This window comes from Lutra lutra, chromosome 12 (assembly GCF_902655055.1).
Source record: "Lutra lutra chromosome 12, mLutLut1.2, whole genome shotgun sequence".
Lineage (NCBI taxonomy): Eukaryota > Metazoa > Chordata > Mammalia > Carnivora > Mustelidae > Lutra > Lutra lutra.
The window spans coordinates 91,844,429-91,871,441 of NC_062289.1; the positions used below are offsets into that span (position 1 = coordinate 91,844,429).

The following is a 27,013-nucleotide window of genomic DNA, read 5'->3' on the forward strand; positions in this document are numbered from 1 at the left end:
CAACAGAATAAAGTGAAACACATTCATGTGCAAATACATATAATTTTAATATTATTAGTGTGTTTTCTCTCAGATATAAATTAGCACCTATAGGCTAGGTCTTGCTTAGCAAATTAAAAGTCACATTATATTTGCTAAATTTTTAAACCAAGAATATTGGAATACACTGGAACAGTTAATATTCAAAATCATAGTGATTTTAGTTAACACGCAGCTCATTTAATACCTCACTAAGGTACATTTTAAAAATAATGCTATTTTATTATTTTTTCCCCATCCCCTTGGACAAAAATAATACTACTTTAAAAGCTAATCTGAACAATAGGTCCCAAATTTAAATCTACTTCAGGTATAGTACATAATGTTAACCGTATCATTCTTTACTCCAGCTTAAAATTCTTTTCATTTCATGAAAGAATTCTTAGTTTTCCACAGCAACTTCATAACCTATCCCCACACTAAAGGTCTTCAACTATTATGTGAGAGACCACAAAATGAGGTAAAATTTTAGTCTAACAGTAGACACCCATTTCAAATGCACAGGAAAATGATTTTTAAAATATTCAATTCCATTGCATCAAAACGAGTTTAAAATTCTGAAGATGCAATTTTAAAATGAGGGAAATGTGACTTGAGAAGTACAAACAAATTAAACTATCAACTTTACTGGGTATGTTGTCTGTTGGCTATACTGCCCCTTCAAATAGCAGTCCCTTTGAAAACGAGCACCACACCTGGCTCCCACACTTCTTGAACTGCACACATTTTAAGACTAATAATGGAAAGGGACAATTTGCTATTTTATGCAGTTAGGTACTGAAGCAGATTATCTGCAAATAAGGTGAGGGCCAACATCTTTGATGTTGAAGAATGATTTTAGAAGATTAAGATCAAGTATTGGGGTGCCTGGCTGACTTGACAGAGCATGCGATTCTTGATCTTGGGGTTGTAAGTTTGAATCCCACACTGGGGGTAGAGATTACTTAAAAATTAAATCTTTTTTTTTTTTTTTTTTTTTTTTGTTTAAGAACAAATACCATGTTTACCTTACCAAGACAGAATGTAGGTCTTGTCTATAATTTATCTTTAAAACATTTTCATCTGGGAATAAACCAAGTAGCTCTTTCAAATACCCATATTGTTGAGAACCAGTTTTAAGTAAATCTATGTTAACCGGTAAATTTATAATGTTCTTTCACTGTAAAAAAATTTTTTCAGATTAAAAAGAAAAGAAACTGTCATAATTTTGGTCAAATCTTTAGCAAGAAGAGCTGAGCTTTTATACAATATGCTTAAGTACATAAAGCTTGAAGCACAAACTTTACTATTACACACTGAACAGGAAGCTTTACTTCTATTTAAAAGTTTTTCTCTAAGTAGCTATTTATTAAGATTGTGAAATTAAGATTCATGGTGTAGCTGCTTGTTTAGAGTTTCCAGATTCACTTGAAATTATCCCCGGAAACCACTTGTCTGGACACTGTTATACTTTTGGAATATCTTTATTATACTATCACATACTTACTTGTGTGTCTGTGCAAGAGACTGTGAGCTTTCTGAAAACAGTAAATATGGTTTGGAAAATCTGTCTCCCTGGCACCCACCTTAGTGCTTGATACTTAGTAGGCATTCAGTAAATGTTTGCTGAATAAATTCAAGAATATAGGTCTGAGAAGATTCTGGGAAAATGACATTTTCTCTTTTATTATTTAAGAGAGTTCAAATTTCTATTTCATAAAAACCTGCTACTCTGTACTCTGAGAAAGTCATAAAATTGTAACACACAGGTACACCTTTATTTTAGGGGGCAGGAAGAAGATCTAAAAATGGCTTTTGTCAGATGATAAGAAGCCTTTTCATAGATTCCCAAACTTTTTATGCTGTGGAGAAGGGATCAACAAACCCACCACCTCTCTTTTGTTTTTGTTCATTTCAAAATTACTAATTACTGCATAAGCAGTTGTTGCTATTGAAAGCTGGGGCTAGAGGAAGGGAAGAAGATGGACAAGGCTATCTTTACTGGGGAGGGTAGCTACTAGGGAGAAAAAAATGACTAGAACGCAGGGGATAAAGACACTACTATAAACAGGTGGTTTTTATGACTGCTCTGAGAAACATTGTCTTCGTATGTTAATTTACTTTTAGTTTGCCAAATTTGAGTTGAAGAGTCAAAGAACCCGCCCCTCTCTTCAACAAAAATAATAAAAAAGGCCACTGAAGCAAGTGAAAATTAAACTAGAACATCCTATCCCCTCAAGGACATCTTTTCTTTTTTTTCCCTCCCACAAAAATGGTGAAAGCCGTTTTTTTCTTAAAGAAGGGGCTGTGGGGGTAAGGGGGTGGGGTGGAGAACATTGACTCATAGGAAAAAGGCCAAATAAAGCTTTAAAAGTTAGGATAGAATGGTTTTTTAAAATAATCTCTAAAAAGGGGCCATGATGACTAGAGTTCATTAGGCATACCTAAAATAACAAATTGATTAACAAACACTTTCATATATTAAAGTCTTATGATCTATATTAATAGAAGGCAGCAGCAAGCAAAAATAACTGAAAGTGTACATTTCCACTGGCAGATTAAAAGATCAGACTTTGGTGGTTAGATCGCTATTAGAATCTGTTTGCTGCTACTATACCCACAGCGATTTTAAGGAGTAGGGCGGAGGCTCAGAAGCAAGCTAAGTAGCGGCAAAAAACCTAATCTGGATTAGGAGTTTGCTCTGGAGTCATTTGGGAAAAAAATGAGAATTGAGGCATATGTAGAGTTGTGTCCTATATAAGTTCACCTTCATTTTAGTTCACAAAACATTTATTGAGTGCTTACTATGTGGCAGGCACTGTGCTGGGTGGTAGGAAAAGAGATGTTCTTGAGGAGCTAACAGTCTAGACATATGATATTGGAAAAAGCAAGATGGCAACATTAGCAAGGGGAAAAGTGCTTGAAGATTATTTTGTCCAAAAATACTTTTAGACTTACCAAGTCATTTTTACTCAAAAGGGAGATTAGATTAGGGTCCCTTCAGGGCCTGGGAAAGAACAGAATAGAGGAGAGGACAGGAGAAAAAGAAGTAATCTGAAATTCTGATGCCAAAGGAAAATTTTCAGAGTCCCACTTCACAGTTTTGGGGCTTGATCTGTGATAGAAATGTCCTGCTAAAATCAGGGCTTCTTTATTCTGGATGTGGAGCAGTTAACTGCAAGTCACACTCTTACCAGTTGTATATGGACTTTAAAAATAAGTTCACTTCCTATATAAGACGGTAATCTGTTTCATATCTATGGTTTCACTAATTTAGGATAATGTCTGCTTGATTGTACCAATCAAGATGGGAGGACCAAAAAAATGCCCCACTTTTATTCTTATATTTTGGTATTTATTTTTTTTATTTTTTTTTTTTAAAGATTTTATTTATTTATTTGACAGAGAGATCACAAGCAGGCAGAGAGGCAGGCAGAGAGAGAGGAGGAAGCAGGCTCCCTGCTGAGCAGGGAGCCCGATGCGGGGCTCGATCCCAGGACTCTGAGATCATGACCTGAGTCGAAGGCAGCGGCTTAACCCACTGAGCCACCCAGGTGCCCCTATTTTGGTATTTATTAAGCATGTTCTTACTGTCTGGGGTATAATTATTGAAGAAATGCTATTTAAGTCTTTTAAACTATAAATACTAAAGATTATTTAACCCTTTTAATCCATATGTTCAATGAACCAAAAGAGCATGATGTTCAGCCTCTGGCAATTAATTCATTCCTTGTGTTTTTTTATTCGTGCGTCCATTCATTCATTCCATAGTTTTTTACTGAATGCCTCTGACTATTCTAGGTGTTAAGATGTAGTGTGGAGGGGCGCCTGGGTGGCTCAGTGGGTTAAGCCGCTGCCTTCGGCTCAGGTCATGATCCCAGGTCCTGGGTTCGAGCCCCACATCGGGCTTTCTGTTCAGCGGGAAGCCTGCTTCCTCCTCTCTCTCTCTGCCTGCCTCTCTGCCTACTTGTGATTTCTCTCTGTCAAATAAATAAATAAAATCTTAAAAAAAAAAAAAAAAAAAGATGTAGTGTGGAACAAGGCAGGCATAGTCTTTGCCTTAATGAAATTTACATTCTACAAATGAAATAATAGATAAACAAATTAATATATAATATAATATTAGATGGTGATAAGTATTAAAAAGAAAATAAATAGGATAATGAGATAATGGGTAGAACGTTGGTTGTAGTATGATAATTTAGTGATATATAGGCTTTTCTAAGATTCTGGTCACAGACCCATGCAAAACTGGAAAATGTTTAATAAAACAATATTGATTGCTTTCTTTCAAATATAAACTTTGTGGTCACAAATTATAATAGACTCAGAAATGCACCACCTAAATCTTTGCCTCTAAGAAGACTTGCTACTAGAATCCTGGCAGTCAGAATGGCCGGCAGTCCATTTTGGAGTGGCCTTGGCTGGAGAGAGCGGCCTGGATCAACTCATACCCTTCCCAGGTTGCTCATATTCAATGACTGGTCTGGCTGAGGGTAACAAGTCCCAGCCCTTCTTACTCAGTTTGGACAACTCTAAAGGGTCATTTTAGCTCCACAGCTCCCTTAGGAGTTGGCTGAAGCTGATGTTAGGTCTGCTATCTCACTTCAACTTTGCCCTCCACCCGATGCTGCTTCCTTCGCTCTTCCACAGGTGTTGACCCCAAAAGAAACTCCTAAAAAACAGACTGCTGCTTGAAACGGTTTCAGCTCTGCTTCCCAGAGAATCCAACATGTGACTTAAATGTTACCTGTACCTACATGTAATACAGTATCACACTATGCCATCTGCATGAAGAAGGAGGGACCGATCAGAACAGTGGCTTTTAGAACACCCCCCCCCGTCTTTTTAAGTGAAATCTTAAGTGAAACCCAAACACAAAATGTACGAGATAAAAGCCTGCCTTATCCTGGAGGAGGTATGGATGAGGTTTGTTCCTGAGGCACCTCGCTACAAAACACCTTGAAAGTCACAGCAGAGATCTGCTTCTCTAAAGATTATAGGAACAAGGGCGCCTGGGTGGCTCAGTGGGTTAAGCTGCTGCCTTCGGCTCAGGTCATGATCTCAGGGTCCTGGGATCGAGTCCCGCATCGGGCTCTCTGCTCAGCAGGGAGCCTGCTTCCCTTCCTCTCTCTCTGCCTGCCTCTCTGCCTACTTGTGATCTCTGTCTGTCAAATAAATAAATAAAATCTTTAAAAAAAAATTTAAAGATTACAGGAACAGAAACACAGAATTTAGGAGCTGGAAGGGATCTCTGAAGCTATACAGAACTCCTAATTTTACAGATGAAGAAACCAAGGCCCAGAGAGCTTTTTGTGACTTGCCTAAAGTAAAATAACACTAACAGTGGCAGACAGAACTATAAACTAGTTTCCTCATTCCTATGATCCATTATGTAAAATTTTCTACTGAGAGCTCAAGATCCTATTTCATTTATGTTCCCAAGTGGAAAACTTTTAGGAAGTCAAGCATACCAACAAATATAAAGTCTCTGAATAATTTTTATATTTCTGTTGTGTTTAAAATGATAGATTTATAAGCCCAGGTATAGGATTTAAATGGGTTTCATGAAGAGATATAATTAATATTAAGTTTTCACATCTAACATATTCTACTTTTATTGCCTCCTTATACTTTCCCCCTTTTTTATTGTGGTGAAATATATCTAAATTAATCATCTTAATTATTTTTAAGTATATAGTTCAGGCCTATTAAATAGTCTTCTAATGTTGTGCAACCATCGCCCCCATCCTCCCTGTAATTCTTTCATCTTGTAAAACTGAAACTTGTCCCCATTAAACAACACTCCATTTCATCCCACACCCCAGCCTCTGGCAGCCACCATGCTACTTTTTTGTCTCTATGATTTTAGCTACTCTAAATACCTCATAAAAGTGGAATCATACAGCATTTATCTTTTTGTTACTGGTATATTTCACTTAGTATAATGTCATGGTTCATCCATGTTGTAGTGTACGTCAGAATTTCTTTACCTTTTTAAGGCTGAATAATATTCCATTTTATGTATACCGTATTTTGTTTATCCATTCATCCATCAATGGACATTTGGGTTGCTCCCAAAATTTAGCTATTATAAATAATGCTGTTATGAACACAGTTGTACAAATATTTCCTTGAGACCCTACTTTCAGTTTTGGGGGGAAATACCCAGAAGTGGAACTGCAGGTCATGTGGTAATTCTATTTTTTTTTTTTAAAGATTTTATTTATTTATTTGACAGAGAGAGATCACAAGCAGGCAGAGAGGCAGACAGAGAGAGAGGAGGAAGCAGGCTCCCTGCTGAGCAGAGAGCCCGATGCGGGGCTCGATCCCAGGACCCTGAGATCATGACCCGAGCCGAAGGCAGCGGCCTAACCCACTGAGCCACCCAGGCGCCACTGGTAATTCTATTTTTAATTCTTTGAGGAACTACCTATTGTTTGCCACAGCAGCTATACCATTTTACATTCCTATCGACAGTGCACAAGGTTCCAATTTTTCCACATCCTTGCCAACTCTTGTCTAGCCATCCTAATGGGCATGAGGTGGTATCTTATTATAGTTCTCATTTGCATTTCCTTAATTATTAATGCTATTGAGCATCTCCTCATGAGCTTATTGAAGCTTATCTTCTTTGGAGAAATGTCTATTCAAGTCCTTTGCTCATTTTCAATTTGGGTTGGTTGTTTTTTGGTTCTTGAGTTTTAGGAGTTCTCTTTCTATTCTGGATATCAATCCCTTATTAGATATGCAAATATGATCTGCAAATATTTTGTCCCATTCTGTGGGTTGCTTTTGGTTAGCCTGCTTATATTTTCAGTTCACTTAATTCATTCAGTTTTATTCACAAGTGTTTTTCAATTTTCTTTCATCACATTTCCTCCATATATTTATTTCATAATAAAATAGAAATACATTATGTAACTTAAATTCTTCCTGACAAACATTTTGTATGGATCAAATACAACCATCTATTTTAGAATATAAATTAATATCTATTATTTAAAAAAAAAAGGATTTATTTTATTTTAGAGAGAGAGAGAGAACGTGGGTGGGGAGGGGCAGAGAGAGAGAGAGAAACTTAAGCGCTGAGTGGGGAACCTGATGGGGGGTTAGATGCAGGGTTGGATCTCACAACCTTGAGATCATGAGCTGAGGTAAAACCAAGAGTCAGCCGCTTGACCAACTGTGTGACCCAGGTGCCCCATAAATTAACATCTATTCTTAAAAGATGATACCACGCAAGAGAAAAAAGTATTGAAAAACCTGTATTACTACAAGACAGGTCTGTACCATCACACACCAAAATCAGAATTAAAATTCAAGACCAGAGTTTTCCTTTTTGTTGACTGTGCCAGTAGTATCTTTCTTCTAATTCTGTTCTCATTTGAGGGTTCCTAGAGTAAAAAGATCCAGTGGAAATCCTTTTCTTTTGATCCCTATACCCACGGAACTCCAGAGGTAAAGGAAAGAGCCAGATTGGTCAGCATCCACAATAGCTCCTTCCAAAAAGAGAGTCCAGCAAAACTTTCTTTTCTACCTTTCAAATACAGGAACACCTGCTCATGTTTAAAGAAGCTGGTTGCCAATGCTGAACTCCTGGCAGATTTCTGCATCTGTAGAATATAACTCCTTTCCTCAGAAGGCTTCCATGACTTTCTGATAATTTGGTCCTTGTTGTTTTTCTGTACTCCATTCACTCTTCACACTGCTCACACCAAGCTCTAACTTCTCTGACCTTTTCCCTCTTCCTTGAACATACAAAGTTCTTTGTCTGGGCCTTTGCACTTGTTTTCTGACTCATCCCCATCCCTCACCCCAGGTTAGTTAACTTCTACTTATCTGTGAAGTTTTAGCTTACATGTTACATCACTGGGTAGGCTTTCCACTACTCCCTGATAGATTAAATCCTCCTTTTACCCAGAGCAGAAGTTTCATAATCAAATGGTATAGTTACTTGTACAATTATTTTCCTAATCTCCCCCAAAGATAATAAGTTTCATGAAAGCGCTACGTGTGTTTTATTTCCTAGATATCCACAGGGCCTACTATAGTTCCTGGCACATGGTAGAAGTCCTCACCAATTTTTGCTAAATAAATGAGTAAGTTAATCTGTTCAGAAAATAAATGTGTATCCTTCCTCTACTTATGACCAGGGACCAATATATTTTCTCCTGCCCTTCATCCTTACCTGTTCAATTTCCTTTTCGTCCCAAGGAAAATGCACCAATTGACGTCTAAGTGAAAAAAAATTCTTAAATATGCTCTATCATTGAAATTAGAATGTAATCACTGGCATTTATTAAAATAAGTATATATATACTCCATAAAAGGAAAATGAAAAACAGATTCTTTCATATAATTCTACACTATGGACCACTTACCTAAAGTCACTCAAAACATTTTTGGGTCTTCTTCCAAAGAATTATTGGTAATTCTGTAGAATACTCATCTTTTTAAAATTTTTTTATTTTTTAAAAAAGATTTTATTTATTTATTTGACAGAGAGAGAGATCACAAGTAGACAGAGAGGCAGGCAGAGAGAGAGGGGAAGCAGGCTCCCCACTGTGCAGAGAGCCTGATGCGGAGCTCGATCCCAGGGTCCTGGGATCATGACCTGAGCCAAAGGCAGAGGCTTAACCCACTGAGCCACCCAGGCACCCCTTTTTTAAAAAAAAATTTTTTTTAAAGATATAATACTCATCTTATAGATAGTGCTCTGCAAGAAACTGTAAGACTTTTTTTTTTTCATTTTTTCATGAAGTACTTCAACTTATGAACCATGATAGGCCTGTATGAAAGGATTTTTTTTTTTTTGGTAAGATGTACTTATTTGAGAGATGGGGGGTGGCGGGAGCAGGGAGAAGGAGAGAGTCTTAAGCAGACTCTGCACTGAGCACAGAGCTGGAGGCAGGGCTTGATCCCATGTCTCTGAGATCACGACCTGAGCCAAAACCGTTGTTTGACTCTTAACCGACTGTGCCACCCAAGCGCCTCTGAAGGATCTTTAATTGGAAAACCAAAGTAAAAATAAAAAACAGAACCGTTCCTTCAAAAGTCAGAATATTTAAGCTGACAGAACTAGTTTTAGAATTAGAAATAAATCTAAGAGCAACAGAAAAGAGTAGAAACTGCTTCTTAAACAAATGGTAGCTTATACATTAAGAAACACACCTCTGAGAGCATGCTTCTAAATGGGTTATATTCACGAAGCTGTTAAGAGTACAGTATTAAAGTTATGGTTTAGAGAGGATTTTATCAATTTCTTTGACTTGGAGATTTACAGATTTATTTATTTTTATTTTTATTTACTGATAATGGTAGACAGAGCACCAGGAAAGGAAGATGAAGAAACAGGCCTAGCTACAGCTTTCCGTAGTCTTTTGTTATCTTTTTACATAAGAGAACTATCAAGTGCTAGGTTTAGTCCCATACTGCAGTTGTAGAAAGTCATCCCTGAAAAGTCTGGATGCCAAGTGGCCTGATCTGGCTTCATTACAATGACAAAGCCTAGAGCTGCGAAGGGTACCGGGGAACCTACCTTCTTGGGCACAACAGAGGAAGTGGAATTTAGGGTGCTTTCGTCATCGTGCATCATAACAGGTTCAGAGCTGTTCTCGTCCATGACCTCCTGCATGCTGTTCACACTGCTGCTCTGGCTGCCTGTGCTCACAGACATGCTTGGGATGGAATGGTTGCTGCCCAGGCTGTCCATTTCCCTGATCAGGCTGGTTCCATGTTCGCTGTCCTATAAAAATGGGGCATGGGGGTTAAAAAAGATGACTGGAGGTAAAGTGCCGATCCATTGACTGAGCTATTAAGCACACTCAATTCTGCAGTGCCAAGTTGCTTTACTGCCAAATCTGCAAAGATAAACTTTTTATGTAGTGACTCTACTACTCCCCCACCATTTTCAGATATCTCAAATTCACTTCCCTGCCTTCCTCAGGGGCCATTCTGGACATGGGTCATAAGGCTCCAAATGCCGCTATCCTAGGGCTTTCCCCCATCATATGCAACTATTATATTATTGTATTGCTATTCGTAAGCAGAAATCGGGCCAGGTTTGTAAGAGACTTTCCGGAACATCAAGGTGCTAGAGAAAGATTGTAGGCGACTGAACGGGTAACATCTGGGATATTTACAGATAGGGCAGCGGTGTTTGAAACTGAAATAGAGTAAAAAGAGTTTTCAGAGATTTGACAAGGAATATGGTCCTTTGCAAATCATTATTGAGTAACTTCATGTCTAAGCAGGGATATTAATTCTACTGTCCTGGACAGGTAATTAAATTCTGCCTCCCTCAAGCAATTCTATCATGCTTACCTCTGTAATCTTATTAAATATATCTGTTAAATAATACTGGTATTCATCACTGCTAGTCCAAAGACTACTATTTAAGAAGTGGTAAAATAATCAGAATATGTCATTTACCCATCACAGTGGGATATCTTTTGATTTAAGATTAAATAATATAATTAAGGTAACTTAGTTAAAAAAATTCCATTTTCAAAGAACCATACTGTATGTATATAACTTTAATGAATTGTTACTTAGCCATGGCACTCTAAGGAATCACTGGCATAGGTAATATGGGTAATTTAAAATGGTACATAATACATTATATTTTTAACAGATTTATTTTCCCAATTAAAAGGGATCATTTGTATATGTGCAATCAAGAGATTTATAGTCCAATTCAGTTTTCTGAATTTCATTTTTATAATTATTGATAATTTTTTCTTTTATATAAAAAGGTAAAATAAAATGCATTGTTCATTCCTTTCCTCTTTTCTATCTAGTTTTAGAGGAAGAGGAGTCCTTTCTTTTGTTCAAGGCTCTATACTCCTGCTTCTATCCCATGCACTTCCTGAGATCCTACTTAACTACATCTGTCTCATCTAATTTCAATGCTTCTGGCCCGGCTTCTTCCACTTTATCTATAAATATGAAGAGACCTGACCCAAACTTACAGACCTCTCTTCATACTGCCCTTTGTCCCTTTTTCCTTCTCAGCCAAATTTATGAATCTTAAAATAACCAGCTTTCACTGTCTCTACTTTCTCACTTCCCATTTATTCGACAAACCTACAGTTATCTATTATTCATCCTAACTACTCCTGTAAAGCTACTTTTACGAAGGTCATCAAGAACGCCCTGCTTGTAAAACTCAGTTAACTTTTTTTTTTTTTTTTAGTCCTTGTCTAACTTGACCTCTCTGTGGTATCTGCTAATACTGGCTGCTCTGTCCTTGAAGTTGCATATCTGTGATGTTTCTTAGGGTCCCTCATATGGCGTGGCCCTCTTCCCATTATGCATTCAACTCCGGATTCATTACCATTTTAATTCTCTTGACCCCCAGCCAACTACTCTTTACCCAGACCTCTTTCTTATGTTCTGGGTTTGAATTTTCCAACCAACTGACAGACATTACCATTCAGGTGTCCCAATTATCATTACCCTTGCTTCAACCAATCCTTCTTAAGTTATTTGAATGAGGAGACAGAAAGTCACTTCTCCTTTGAAAACTCCTTCAGTATACTATGTCAGCAGCATATGATGCCATTAAACTCAACAGGCATCAAACTGAAATCATTCTAAACCTACTATTTCTCCTTGATTCTTTTTCTCCATTCTTGGTATTGACATACCCTAGTCACCTGAGCTAAAATGTTCAGAGTCACTTTAAACTCCTCCTCACCTGTCACTGTGACTTTCAGTGAGAAACACTGTATTATCAAATCTACCTCTACAGTGTTTCTCAAAAGTGTTCCTTTCCCCCCATCCCCAATGACACTGTCCTTATTACCTCTTGCATGGACTGTTACATAGAATGTGACACATTCCAGTCTGTCGTAATTCATTCTGTTGCCAGGATAATCTTCTGAAAGCACAGCATCTTCCTAGGCCTAAAATGTCCTATGCCTGTCTCTCAGAAACCACCACATCATGTCCTGCACACAAACTTCACTAATCCCCCCAGCAGGCTTATTTTCTCCCCTCTATGGAGCCCTGCCTGGTGACACACCTCAAAAGCATTTTTCATATTTTGTCTTATATAATAGTTATTTTATATATGTTTCTTTTGCAACTCTGCATGTTTCTTGAGGCCCAAAGCATCAATTACATTTTTATCGCCAAAAATGGCTTTCATTGTGCCTAGTCCAGAACTTTCCCATGTAGTAGGCACTCCATCAGTGCCTACCAAATAAACCGAACCTACTTCTTCATCCTCCTGTGACTCATTCAAGGGTCCGTTTCGTGTCTCTTGGAAAAGGATTTTTTTCATTTTTCGGTACTGTAGGTTATCTAATTCACGGACAGCATCTTTTGTCCTCTGTATGAGGTCAATTAGGACACGGAGTGGCCGGTCTCGTCGAACAAAATCATGCTGATTGAGGGAGGAGAAAAAAACAAAAACTGAAAATGAGAGAGCAGATTTTGAGGGGCAAGATTTACATTATAAAAGCAAACACATAAAATAGGCCTACTGATTTTGCAGAAATAATAAGCTGTGACTCATTTCGTATAGCCTCTCATTTTGTATAAATCTTATAAAGAGGTAACTATGCTCTTCTCTTCTTCCTCAAGCCCCATTTTGTGGACTTCATCCTAGAGTTTACCTGAGAACTCTTGAGATTTACTTTAACGTATAAGTTAATAATGACTAGTAGCTTAGAGGCTTGTAACTTTCAAATATCAAGGATTTGAATATATATAATACATAGATATATAATAAGTAGAAGCAATGCAGAGTTATAGATATTATTGTTTTATAGGTTTATATTATTGTTTTATATATAAAACAATATATATATATAGTTATTGTTGTTATAATCTGCCTCAATCTTCCCATCCACCTTGTTGAAATAGACTTGTGTATATTTTATTTTCTTGTGGTCATACCCAGTGTATGCTTGAAAATATGGCAGCCATTCAATTTATTCACAGGTTCTAATTCTGGCAATTTCATTTTGCCTCTACAGAGCTGTACAACCAGAAATAAGGGAAAAGGGCCTTTGAAGAGTGAAAGTAACTGCCCCAAAGTCCATAAACTTTTCCTCATATAAAAGGCCTTCACTTTTTTTTTTAAAGATTTTATTTATTTATTTGACAGAGATGACAAGTAGGTAGAGAGGCAGGCAGAGAGAGAGAGAGAGAGAGAGAGAGGAGGAAGCAGGCTCCCTGCTAAGCAGAAAGCCCGATGCGGGGCTTGATCCCAGGACCCTGGGATCATGACCCGAGCCAAAGGCAGAGGCTTTAACCCACTGAGCCACCCAGGCACTCTAAGGCCTTCACTTTCAATATTATCAGTGATCTTTACACATATTCTGGTTTCCTAGTTTCTTAGCCTGTATCAGTTTAGAAAGAGGGAATAAAAGTGGGAGAATAGAGAGGATGGAGAACTATAGAACTAGAGTTACTTGTTGTAAAAAGAACTGTCCTTTGAAACTTCTTAGGCAGCATGACACTCAAGAAAAAGACAGAAAATCCATGACTAACACACCTACCAACCAACCACATAAAAATGAACAAAGGTTTGTGGGCTATTTTGTAAAGAGGAAAATGCTTCTCATGTAGTCCTTTTATAGGCCAAGAGTTGATGAAACACTATTTGCTTCTGAGCCATCAAGAAACGAAATTATGTTTATTATGCTTTCTTTAAGAAGGCAGAGAAGTAGATCATGTATTTTGACAAGATTATGCACAGAATGATCAAAAGTGAGAGGAGGAAGTTTTTTTTTTTTTTTTTAAAGATTTATTTATTTATTTGACAGAGAGATCACAAGCAGGCAGAGAGGCAGGCAGAGAGAGAGAGGAGGAAGCAGGCTCCCTGCTGAGCAGAGAGCCCGATGCAGGGCTCGATCCCAGGACCCTGAGATCATGACCTGAGCCGAAGGCAGCGGCTTAACCCACTGAGCCACCCAGGCGCCCCGGAAGTTTTGTTTTTTAAAGAAGTTTGTTATGTGGAAAATTCACTTACGTGAAATTATAATTTGAAGATATTGGGAAAATGGGATATGATGTGGTAGGGCCTTGGATGATGGAATGGATTTCATTTCTTCCTAAGTTAGACAGCTATAAAAGAGGAGTAGGGCCACTGTGAGGACATGTACTTGTCTTGTGGTTCTTCACCCTGACTTTGCTGTCAGGGGAATTGTGGCTTTTGTTCCTGCTTTTATAAAATATCTCTTCCTCTGCAGAGTCCTTTCTGAAAATGAAACACTATTCCCGGAAGTGAGTGCAGCCTGCATATTTCCAGATGAGCCAGAAAGGGAGAAAGTAAATTATTTTGCTCCTCTGGTACTTGTGATTATATAAGAGCAAACTGGTTTTCAGTGAACTTCAAGCTATAACTTAGGATCAGTGAATTTTAGAGCAGGAACAGCTCTTAGAAATTCTTTTATTTTCAAGGTGTGGAAATTCAGGCACAGAGAGATTAAGTGATTTACACAGCCAAATAGTGGAAGAGCTACCTGTAACCCACATTGCCTCATTTGGTGTTTGTTTTTGGTGGTCTACCACCACTGTTGTCTAAGACAAAGATTTGACTGTGTCACTCATTGTGACAGACACTGGTGTCCCATTTATCCCCCATTCCAACCTCTTTTCCTTGCCGCCTTCTATTTTAAGTACTAGAAAGTAAAAAGAGTTGAACTCCAGCCTCTTTTGGAGTTACAGATAACAGTATGACTGAGTTTTGGTGAACAAGATACAAAGGGAGAAGTCCCTGAGGAAAGTTTTGTTTTCTAAAGTAAAAAGGCAAAGCACCTGACGAGAAAGTATTTTCCACTCTGCCCTTCCTCCTTTTTCCCTCTTGGGATAAAGACTTGAGTCCTGGAGATGCCATTTTGTGACCAAGAAGATAAAAGCCACATAGTGAAGATAATAAAGTAGGCAGACAGAAGGAGCTTGGATCCATGGTGATATTGTTGAGCTGTTTATTGTTCTGCACTGCTTATATTAATATCTCCTTTCTCAGTGCCCCGGGTTTCTTATTGCACAAGATAATTAAACCTTTACCTGTTTAAGCCTTTTAAAACTGATAAACTCAACATCGTAAACACATACCTGCATGATGAAGTCTGGCCTTTTATAGCCAGGCTCATGGTTGTATTTCTAGGTTCAAATCTAGTCACTCCTAGTCCGCTTTCCCATCCAATGCATATAGTACATTCTAGATAGTTCTTAACTCATGCCATGTGTTTCACACCTACATGCCTTTGCTTATGTTCTTTCTGCCTGCAATCCCATCTCTTCCCTGTTCTCCAAAGCCCATTTTTCTCAAAACCCCTACAACTAATACGTTCCCATATCCTTTGCAAATAACGGTTTTATTGTTCTTGAGGTATATTTCCTTGAAACATTTAAATGATAAAGAAAATACATAAAAGTAAATCATCCCAACTTCCACCATCCAGAAATAAATATTATTAAATAAAAGAACATCATTTCAGACATTCTCTCTCAGGATAATGGATATCTAGAAATAATTTTAATGGAAATATTACATATGCTAATTTTAAGAAAGTCTATTAAATTAAGGTATACTTAAATGTAGCAAAATTAGATGACAAAGAGGTAAACCTTAACTTTAGTTATAATTTCTTTGCCAAGAGTTACCAGATCTTAAAATATCCTCTAAAGTTAACCAAAGAGAAAAAGAAAAAAGATGACAGAGATTGGAGTTACTTTTTTTTAAAGCTATGCCTTTCGACTTAAGGATTATTATTGACTATCTACTCTGAAAAATAGGAAAATTAGTATACTTATCTTCTTTCCTACTCCTAGATTGTTCTAGTTACATTAGTATTTTTACATTGTCAATGTTTATAGCACTTACATTCTGCTCTTTAACCATATAAATGATTTTACCTTGGCTCTATATTTAAATGGATTCGAAGTGAAGGTGACATTTTAAAATGTCAGGAAGAAAATGTGAAAAAAAGATGAATTACCTAAAAATATTTGGGAACAAGATAGCCAACCGGGAGGAAAAAAGTTGACTTCTTTGTAACAAATTTTTGCATGACCTCTCAAAAGAAGCCCAGCATAAAGAACATAAAAAGAGAAATAGGGAAAAAATATTTGCAAGATCTACTACAAAGTAATAAGGAAAAAAACCCCTAACAACCAGACAAATGGGCGAAGATCACAAAGAGTTTAAAAAAAGGAAACCAATAAGCTTTTCAACCTATGAAAGACACTCAACTTAACTTATAACAAGAAATATGGATTAAAACTGTAAGTTCTTCACCAATCTGAGAGCCAAGTTCAAAAAGTATTGGTCCTCATACTTTGTTAGTGGGACTATAAATTGGTGCAATGTTTTTGGAGGTTGATTTTGTCAGTATGTGTTTAAATTTAAAATCTATATTCCCTGTGATTAGCAATTTCACTTGCAGGATTTTAATCTGTAGATATCCATATACAGGTATAAAATGACACATATACAGAAACTCACTGCAGTCATTTCTAACAGCAAAAGACTGCAAACACCATAAAGAAGTTGGTTAAAACAAGTACGGTCATTCTGAAAATGTTATGGATCCATTTATAAGAATGAGGTAGCTCTACATGCAGAAACATAAAACAATATGCCTAACATACTATTAAGGAAAACAAGCAAACAAATAATCAAGGTAGAATAGTGGTTAGGGCTGCCTGGGTGGCTCAGTGGGTTAAGCCTCTGCCTTCAGCTCAGGTCATGATCTCAGGGTCCTGAGATCGAGTCCCACATCGGGCTCTCTGCTGGGCAGGGAGCCTGCTTCCTCCACTCTCTCTCTCTCTCTCTCCTTGTGATCTCTCTCTGTCAAATAAATAAAATCTTAAAAAAAAAAAAAGAATAGTGTTTACAGATTGCTTCTATTGGTGCACAAATAAATCACAATATTTACTTCCATATACACAGAACTTCTCTAGAAAAACATGCACAAAATTGGTAACAGTGGTTGCTAACTCTAGAGAGGGTCCTAGAATAGGAAGGAGATTTACTTTACATACTGTTCTTTTGAAATTTGTACTACCTATTCAACATGAAGAATGTAGTCTCTTTAACCAAGCAAAAGAAATATATAAAAATTTGGGGTGTCAATTTAAATTTGGTGTTTGATGCCAGTCCTTTTAACAGTTTCTTCAGTTCCTAATTCATTCTTTCTTCCTTCCCCCTCTCTCTTTTTCTTTCTTGTTTTATCACTAGATTGACTGGATTCTGCTATTGAGCAATTTCTTAAAAAGCTGTTAGGAAAAAAAAAAATCGACTAAATCTGTGAGGCTTGAAAATGTCAGCTGCCTTTATAGCTAAAGAGCACCTTAGCTAGGTCAAAGATCCACCCCAAAATACTTTTTTTCCCCCAGCCTATTTGTATGAATCTTTCTTTTTCCCTGGAGTTCAGCAACTTCATCAGGTTACAGAAGATCAGTTCCATGGTGTCTGTCTTCAGGGCTCTGCTTAAAAAATCATCTTCCTAGAAAGGCCTTCCCTAACTCCTCATCTAAAACACCAGCTCCTGGGGCACCTGGATGGCTTTGTTGGGAGAATGTGCAACTCTTGATCTCAGGATTGTGAGTTTGAGCCCCACACTGTGGGTAGAGTTTAGTTAAAAAGAAAAAGAGAAAAAAAGGAATGATAGGTCCTATCACTGTTCATCCCTGTCACTGCTTTATTTTTCTGCAGAGAAAATTATCTATTACGGAGGCACCTGGGTGGCTCAGTAGGTGAAGCATCTGCCTTCGGCTCAGGGCATGATCCCAGGGTCCTGGGATCGAGCCCCCGAATCAGGCTCTCTGCTCAGCAGGGAGCCTGCTTCTCCCTCTCCTTCTGTCGCTTCCCCTGCTTGTGATCTCTCGCTCTCTGTCAAATAAATAAATAAAATCTTAAAAAAAAAAAAGAATTTACTATGAACTGATATCATATATTTACTTGTGTGTTAGTGCTTGGAACAGTGCTTGGCACGCAGTAATTATCAGTAATAATTGTTGAGTAAATAAATGGTGGGCTCATGTCATTTGGCCCCCCAAATCAAATTAAGACTAAATCAAGTCAAATAAAGGTCCAAACATTTATTTCCAATGAAGTTTTCTTCAAGTATATCCTTAAATATCTTATGCTATATGTGTTTCACTTTCTTCTTTGGAAGTAACAGGCTGCTGTATATTAGATTTCCTATCTTCCACATGTGTCATCTTAATTATGATCACCTTTACAATTTTTCCTCTTGCATTTAACTTTGCTTTATTTCCTTACAACTTTCTGTCACTGGACACACACTACGTGGGTTGGTTCATTATATTCAGTTTGTTGTTTATGATTTTGTGTTTTAATTTTTCTCTTCAATTTCTTTTCTTATCTCTGCCGGCTTGTTTTTTTATACCCTTTTGGTGTCTGGGTCCTAAAACTCATCTTTGGATCTTGTATTATCTTCTTTGAGGTGCTTTTCCCCCTTAATTTTAATATAGCCCCAAATTATCTCTTCCCCTTTATGGTAGTGCTTTCTACCCCATCCCCCAATTAAAAAACTTTTTCACCTACTTCAAAGTAATAAAATATTACTTTATCTTGGGTTATCTGGTGCTTTGTTCTGGTTGTCATTTTTCCTTACAGAAATCTGGAGCTGTCACGGAGGCATACAGAGTAGAGTTCATGTCTAGAACACATGATGGCCCTACACCAAAGGGAACTATACAGAGTCCTTTGCCTTGTTGCTTCAGCCACCATATTCCTGTGAGCTGCTATTTACAAGAAGAAAAAACTTAATTTTCTGTGGAAAAACTCTCTGGCTTCAGACCTACCTCTTCAGGAATACTTAAAGCCAGAGAACAGAATAATGTTTATAAAGTCCTCAGAAAAAAGAAAATGTAAACCAAGAATTTGTGACCTAGACAAGGTACTCTTCAATTATAAAGGCAGCTGACAGTCTTAAGCTTTCAAATTTAGTCAATATAATCTTTCTGAGCTTTTCTTAAAACCAACCAACAAAAAGAGTTAAAAAATATATACATGTATACAGAAAGAGGTTAAAATAAATCTGGAGTAGTTTATGCCAAATAAAAGACATTTATATTGTAAAAGTCTCCACACACTTGACTGATATTAATGGAACCTACATATGAAGTTTATAGTAAAATGTTACATGAAGAGATGCCCCCAAATGCGATGTTTAAGTCAAACGAATGGAGTTAATGTGATACTCCTGTACCAACATGTATGATGTAATGTGATGTAAGTGTACGCTTTGTATACTTATTGTACATCTTCACTGCTTGATGGTTTGGCAACAACCTAACTGAAAATTCCCAAGTTGGAATGTGAACCACTGGCAGACTGTCCTGGAAGCACTGTATTGAAGTTCGTGCAGATATTAGTCATAGGAACATCACAATGATGACCAGAGCAAAGAGAAATAGTTGTTGTCATAGGCAGAAAGAGGGAGGGGGAAAAAAGAGAAGATGGAAAATATGGAGGAAAAAACTGTCCACATGGAATATATAGCACCATCCACTGTGATAATCTTGCTATTTCTATGCCTAGCTATTATCTCTGGGTAAATGACAAGGCAGCACGTTCTAATCCAGTTTGTCATGATGAGCTGCCACAGGAATGATTTCCTCTACTCCACTACAACATGCCTTTAAATCCCCCTCCTCAAATATAAATTTGAAAAATTACCCTTAATAGCTCCGCTGACGTTGGCCTTTCCTGAGGTATTTTCTGCAAGCAGTAATCAACAAATCTCCGAAAGGAGTCTGTCCTGTATGTGCAAATACATGGAAAGAAAGTAAAATCAGGGTCTGTGGAATACACTGAGTACTTAAAACACTCTCATTCAAGGGAAAGATTTACATTTTAAGAGATCTTTAATAAAATATACAAAATGTTAGGAGAAGTGGACCATTTTCAAGTTTATAGTATCTAAAAATTAATTATCTGGATAACGAATGTGGAGAGTTTCAAGTTAGTCAACACATAAACATACCTTAACATATAAGCAAGGTCAAATCATAATTTATGTTCAAAAAATGAAAAGTATTATATTTATATATATAATAGTTTTACACATATTTTTCTTTCCAAAGATGACAACTCTGGTAAGTCTCAAGCCTATATTCTTCACGGCTGGTTGGTAACTTCTCCATCACCCACCACCTACAACCAGGTAGTAAAATTTGAAGCATAAGGGAAGGGACTTAGGCATATGGTTTCTAGATGAAAAAACTTCCTTCTCTTGGGAGGTGGAAGGAAGTTGTCCACTCTTGTTTAAAACTTCCCTTATTCTATAACTCTTGTGGCCCAAACAGCTATCAAAATGTTATAATTTTCTGTAAGGAATGATACAATTCTGAATAGACAGTGTATATTCTGTGTCAACATACTTAAATATAATATAATAAAAGATATGACAACTGGAAAAATAATGACATCAGAGAAGGTACTTCATCTCTGCCAAGAAGTGGTAAGAGCGGAGATGGTCAATACAAGACTGTCAGGATTTAAGAGATGAGACTTATTAGGAAGACAGCAAGGGATGTTCCTTGTAGAATTTCAGTTCCTACACACACATTAAGAACATAGTACAAGTGACAGTGAGGGTAGAAATAAGTAAAAATGTGTGTGTGTGCATAGCCAATTCACATCTATAAAGCACCACTGTCAGTTACTATCACATACGGTGAAGGAATGTATGGTTTCTAGGTCAGATATTTAAAATGTGATTCAGTGAAAGTGCCGAATACATGTGGTGATTCCCTTAGAGATTTAAAATGAGAGCAGAGTCTTACCATTCATTAGACTGTAGCGTTGGGGAGTCGTTCTGGGCAATGTGGTATAAGGCACTCATTGCGTTCATGTTGAAAAGGGGGGGCTTCCGTTCCGCTGAAGGACAAGAAACACAATAAAGCAGTTCTTTAAAGAAATCAGGCAGAGAGAGAAATAAGGCTCTGTGAGCAAAGCTTCACCACTAAATCAATGGCTCATTACTGTCATCATGCCACATACTCCACTTATTTTAAACTCTGAGGTCAGCCCAGGATAGCCTTTCAGAAGAAGCTGCTCATCATCCTAATGTATACTGGCAAAGCTCCTAACAGACCCATTTCAGAAGATTCAAAACAAAAATTTATTTTTCTCTCACCTATCTTCAAATGCTGGACTTTGCTTGTGTTCCTATAATAGGTATGAACATCTTTGTGTGTATGTGTTTTAATGTAAACATATGTATTCATTGGAAAAATCCATAAGGCACAGAAAAATAGAATGAGAAAAATTATTATAGAATGGAACATCTTCAACATGACTAACATAGCAAGGAAGATAAAATAATTCAATTCAATAAACACTGTCTGAAGTCTCATCCAGGCCAAATAAATGGTACAGGTGGTGGCAGAAGGAAAAGGGGAGGAGGGGGAGGTGGTAAATCACAATCAAGCTTGGTCCAGCCTAAAGAGAAACTCAGTGAAATTAGGTATTTCTTAATAGATTTATTCTATCTCAGCCCATCCTGATCTGTTTTTTGGAATTTCTGTAGCTCTATTTTAGTATACTGCTTATTTGGCATGTACTCTCCTATTGCACTTACATAAACATAAAATCTTCTCTCTCAAAAAAAAATCATTAGCTCTGTAAGATCTTACAACCCTAGTACTTCTTATGCTTTTATTCCTCAAGCAATATATAATAAGGTGTTATTCACATATTTAGTGCTTGATTTGTTGACCAAAGGAAAAAAAATCAAGGCTCTAGTTCTGAGTGCAGTTAGTTTTAGATTATTTACTAATTATTATGCCCTAGAAGAAAAATCACTATCTCATCCTACCATGCTTATCTTAATGGATTCTTTACATAGTCCCACCTTGTAATTCATAATCTAATTCTCAGGCTTTATCAAACATCTTGGTTTTCAAGCACTTTTACAATGGTGAATTTGGCTTACTCCATGAAGTAACACAAAAGACATTTTGACTCTCAGAAGGATGAACTTATGAAAAGCTAGGTGAGAAAACAAAACAAAAACTGTCCAAAACTTGGAATGAACAATTTTAAGAGTAGTGAACTTTAAGTCACTTTAAGTACCCCGGCAGAAGACGACTATGGTTATTCATGCATGATGCTCTAGGGGCCTCTTACAGTCTTGTCTAAATGTTCTCTGATACTTTTAAAATGCACAGTATACCATTCTATAAATATTTTTTATTAGCCTCTCAAAAGAATACTATATACTCATGACATAGTTACCAGTATTACAGGGGCATGGACTACGGACTGTTCACAAGTGGAAATTTTAGAGTTGTAGTGTGGACAAATGGATTTATATCTGTTTCAAATGTAGAGGAGTTCAGGTTTAGGTTCAGGTTTATTTATTTATTTACCTTTTTCAGGAGATACACACTGGAGAGTTTCTAGAGCTTGGCCTTCTGACAACTCCAAGTATTTGAAGCCACATGGAAGTAGGAACTCACCATGTCACCATGTCACCATCGATGGTTTCCCATCATTCTTAGAACAGAGTCCAGATCCTTAAACACATAGCCTATCTGCCTTTATTAACATGACCCTGGAGACCTCTGTTATTTCATTCTGAGAAGCAATGCTTCCCCACTCTTCTCAAGTCATCTTTTGCTTCACTGAGAGAAGCAACTTCAGAGCCTTTCACACATAACTGCTTCCACTGTCTGGACTCCCCTTCCACGTTCATTCCCTAAACTTTATCTGGTTAATTTTTGCCAACCTTTCAGGTTTCATCTTAAATAAATTGCATTTTTACATTCATTTCATAAATACTTATTTAATGTTTATTATATGCTTACAAGCACTTCCTTAGGGAAGCCTTCTCTGACTTCTCAGACTAGGTCCTATTAGATTTTGTCACTGCAAATTATGTTTTTCCTTTCTACTACCTATACATACGGTGATTCCCTTAGTTAATTATTTGTGTAATTCTTTAATGGGTGTCCTCTTTGCTAAACTTCATGAGGGCAAGGACAATGCCTATTTTGTTCATCTTTGCATTCCCACTGCTGAGCATAGCGCCTGGTATATATGTTTGGTGGTCCCAAAATAACAATAAAATAAATAAAGGCAAGGCAGACTAAGGCAAAGAAGAAACTCTGTCAACAAACCATCTAGTGCAGCAAGAAGTCACAAAAATGACTAGGGAGTGACTAAGTCTTGGGGCTCTCATCAGATTCTATGTGATGGCTTCATTTCCTGCCAGAAGGATAAGAACCCTCTCACTTACAGGAAAAATGTATAAAATTCAAGCTGCTCAGAAGAACACTGAATTCTACTAGAGAAACAGCCAGGAAGGGGGACTAAAGAAAAAAAGAGAATAGAAATTTGGAAAAAGGATGAAGGAACAAAAAAGCAACAACAAGACCCCATTCAGTAGTGACAAGAAGGGCAGTAGCTCGGATTTGAAGCAGGAATGGTGAGGCTCTAAGGAGCCAATGCTGCTGTGAAGACGATGACAACCAGCCACACGATGGTAGAACAGCTGCAGTAGAGAAGCAGGTGACTGAAGGTGTTCTAAACGGCACACGGCTCTATGGTCTGAGGAGCATTTGCTAAATATTAGTTTCAGATGGCCTCAGCCACATAAATCCTCTGAGCTATGGTGGCGGCACTCCTTGCTAAGCCAGCATACCATAGAGCAAGGACTGGGAAACTATGGTCTGCGGGCCAAATTCACCTAGAAGTCCATTTTTGTAAGGTTTTATTGAATTACAGCCACGTTTATTTATTAACACTATCTATGGTGGTTTTCATGCTATAACAGCAGAACTGAGTAGTTATGACAGAGAATATATGGCCTGCAAAGGCCAAAACACTTATTATCTGGTCCTTCACAGAAAGTTTGTCAACCCTTACTGTAGAATACAGTGGTCTGCATACAGTCTTCCACAGGAGCAGCAAAATAGGAACGAGGAGTTCTTTTGAGGCCACCTTGCAATACGTAATTCAGATTTTCTCAAAAGAAATGAAAAGGGTGGAAGCATAAAAAACTGAATTAACTAAAGGAAAAAAATAATGATTTCTATTTAAAGACAATGACCAAGTTTTTGTGGCAAACGATTTCTTATGAACGAATGCGGTTGAAAACCATAATAATTATCGATAACAGTAATTAGTACCATGTACTGAATTCCTACTGCAGGTCAGGCACTCACCATGTGCTACCTGTCATTCAGGATTCTGAGACTAGCTCAGCAAGGAGAGTCCTATTATTCTAAGCATTATTTCCCAGCTAAAGAAACTGAGATTCAGTTAGCCTAAATAATGAAACTAAGTCACATGGTAAGTGGCTAAATTGGGATTTCAACCCATCTTGTAAGAATCCAAGAAATGGGTTCTTTTCACTAGGTCTCAGTGCCTTTTCAACAATCCTTTGCATTTTATGATAGATTGTACTGCTATTTTTGAAAAAAGAGAGGAGGGGGCGGTGACTGGCTGGCTTGGTCTGTAGAGCACGTGACTCTTGATCTTGGGGGTGGTGAGTTCAAGCCCCACGTTGGGTGTGGAGATTACTAAAAAAATAAATAAACTTAAATCGATAAATAAACTTAAAAAAAAAAAAACAAACCATCAGCAGCTTTAAGAAGAGTAAATATGCCTGCCTGTCCCCAACAACCATCACACATTCATTTATTATCAACCATGAGTGGCTAATGTGGGAGATGAAAACCCCAGGCAAAAAAACCTACATGACAACATTTATGTTTTTATGTGTTTGTGATATTTTTCCCCATTGGAGAATTTATTTCTGAGCACAATAAATTCCCTGACAACGCCAATGGACCATTTGCCAGCTTCTATCATGACCTTTGCAGGTGAACCAAGTGTCTATAGGTTAAACAAATGAACACCATATTAACTTCTCTTGAAATAATCTTGAAAAGTAAAATATTTGCTGATTGGACAATTTCAGCATCCAAAGATTTCAGAGGGTTGATGCATTTATCTAGTTCTTTCAGTGGAAATTTAATTTAGCAAAAGATAATTTGTGGAACAGGCTTTACCACTTAGGAACTATAGAGCTTGATCCAGGAAAGAACGACAGCGCCAGTAACATTATCATCTTCTTCCTTTGCGATGTTACCTTAGCAATTTAAATTACAGGTTAGGGAGCCTTTAAAAAAGTACACAGTATTGTAGAAGAAATGTCGTAAGGAAAGGGGACAACACTATCCACAACTTTCAAGGTAATTTCAACATTAAAAGTAGAATTTAAAGTATATCAAATATATAGAAAACTTAGAGAAATCATTGCGTAGGGTTTTATATGCAGCCAGTTACTCTTTTTTCCTGTGAAAAACTGCCCTTCTTTAATACGTTCATTTACAAGATTAATGCTACAGAGATAGAGATAAAGAGAAAAGCTGTCAAAAAGATACTTGTATGGTCTGTTGCATTAGCAATACAATGCATTTTGAATAATTCTTTGGTAACAATTTTACTTAATGAATATTAACTGAGCATGTACTTCCATCTTTCTGTGAATCTAAGATGCCAGTGACTATAAAATGTACTACTATTAAGATGCACCACAATTTTATGTGTAACTTGGAGAAAATGCTGCCGATTATAATTACAATTATAAAATGCAAAATATAATATATATTATATATTTCATATATATAAAATATATAAAATATAATATAATATACAAAAATAAAATGTTGCATTATTCAACCTCCCCGTTGAAAGAGATGTTAAAATGTAAATTAAAATTTTGGATGAAATATGATACATATCAGGACTATGTTGTTAATGTTTGTTTACTGAGTACATTTATTGAGTATACTATGTGGGGAATATAATAATAAGAACTTTAAATCTATATTTTCATATAATCCAGACAATCCAGTAAGGTAGGGTAGAGGTTCTTCTCTCTCTCTTTTTTTTAAAGATTTTACTTAGTTACCTGCGATAAAGACAGAGATAGCGAGAGTGAGAGAAAGAGAGAGAGAGCACAAGCCAGGGGTGGGGGTGGGGGCATGGACAGAGGGAGAGGGAGAAGCAGGCCCCCAGCTGAGCAGGGAGCTGGATGGATCCCAGGATCCCGGGATCATGACCTGAGCCAAAGGCAGAGGCTTAGTTGACTGAGCCACCCAGACACCCCTAGGGTAGGGGTTCCTATTATGTAAATTTCACAGAGGGTTCAAATAATTTGATGGAAGTCACACAACTAAGAAATGGCAGAGCTAGAATTAGAACTTCAGTCTGTCTGACCACACAGTCTGTTTGTAAGCATAATTCAATAGTATCATCTGTCAATTTGCAGGAACAGCCATTGTGGAGGGTAAGACAATTCAGGAGATGGATACTTTGTTTTTTAATTCAGTAAATCATTGAAGGCAATCCAAGGCTGATACAGAGACCATATTTTCATACATACTTTAATTCATTTTTATAAAAAATAAAATTAGAAATCAAGCATATACCAGGGCCTCTCTCAAGAGAGGAAGTTCTAAAAGTATTTCCTGGGATAAGTACCTCTTTCACCCAGTGTGAAATGCTGTTTGAAACTTCAGTGATTACTACATCTATACAGTACAAAAAGTGATGTGATGGTGATCTTGAATCATCATAAAAAGATACTTGTCTGCTCTATTTAAGAAGGTTGGAAAGGGCAGAATCCACGTTAGAAAGATTATGGTAAGCAAAAACTTGTTAAAACAATGGGTGGACACTGATGAGCTGTAAAATTCAACTTAGGTAGTAAATCCTCTTAGATCTTTACAACAGAGGAGTTGCTGCTATGGCATCAGTTTATAATTTTGGTTGATTTTAGAATATAAATGACAAAAATAGGAATAATCCTATAGACAAATGCAATTAGCTGTTACTGAGCCTTTGTTCTGCGCTAGGCGTATGTTAAACACTTTACATACGTTATCTTATTGAAGTGACAATATTTAGAGTATATGTATTGTTATTTTTACTTAGGTGAGAAAACTAAGGCTCAAGGAAGTTGAGAAAGTTGTCCAAACTCACATTCAG

The 27,013-nt window shown here is 37.1% G+C and overlaps 1 protein-coding gene across 3 annotated transcripts in view; it reads right to left on the reverse strand.

The window, feature by feature from the left end:
• TAOK3 (TAO kinase 3) overlaps window positions 1-27,013 on the reverse strand; it is a 190,881-nt gene that overhangs the window by 37,400 nt on the left and 126,468 nt on the right. For all 3 annotated transcript variants that reach the window (XM_047698308.1, XM_047698311.1, XM_047698310.1), the window contains exons 10-13: window positions 20,797-20,890; window positions 19,688-19,769; window positions 12,242-12,409; window positions 9,560-9,766 (exon numbers count right to left, since the gene is read on the reverse strand). In XM_047698308.1, the coding sequence (XP_047554264.1) occupies window positions 9,560-9,766; window positions 12,242-12,409; window positions 19,688-19,769; window positions 20,797-20,890 (551 nt within the window). The remainder of the gene's footprint in view (window positions 1-9,559; window positions 9,767-12,241; window positions 12,410-19,687; window positions 19,770-20,796; window positions 20,891-27,013) is intronic.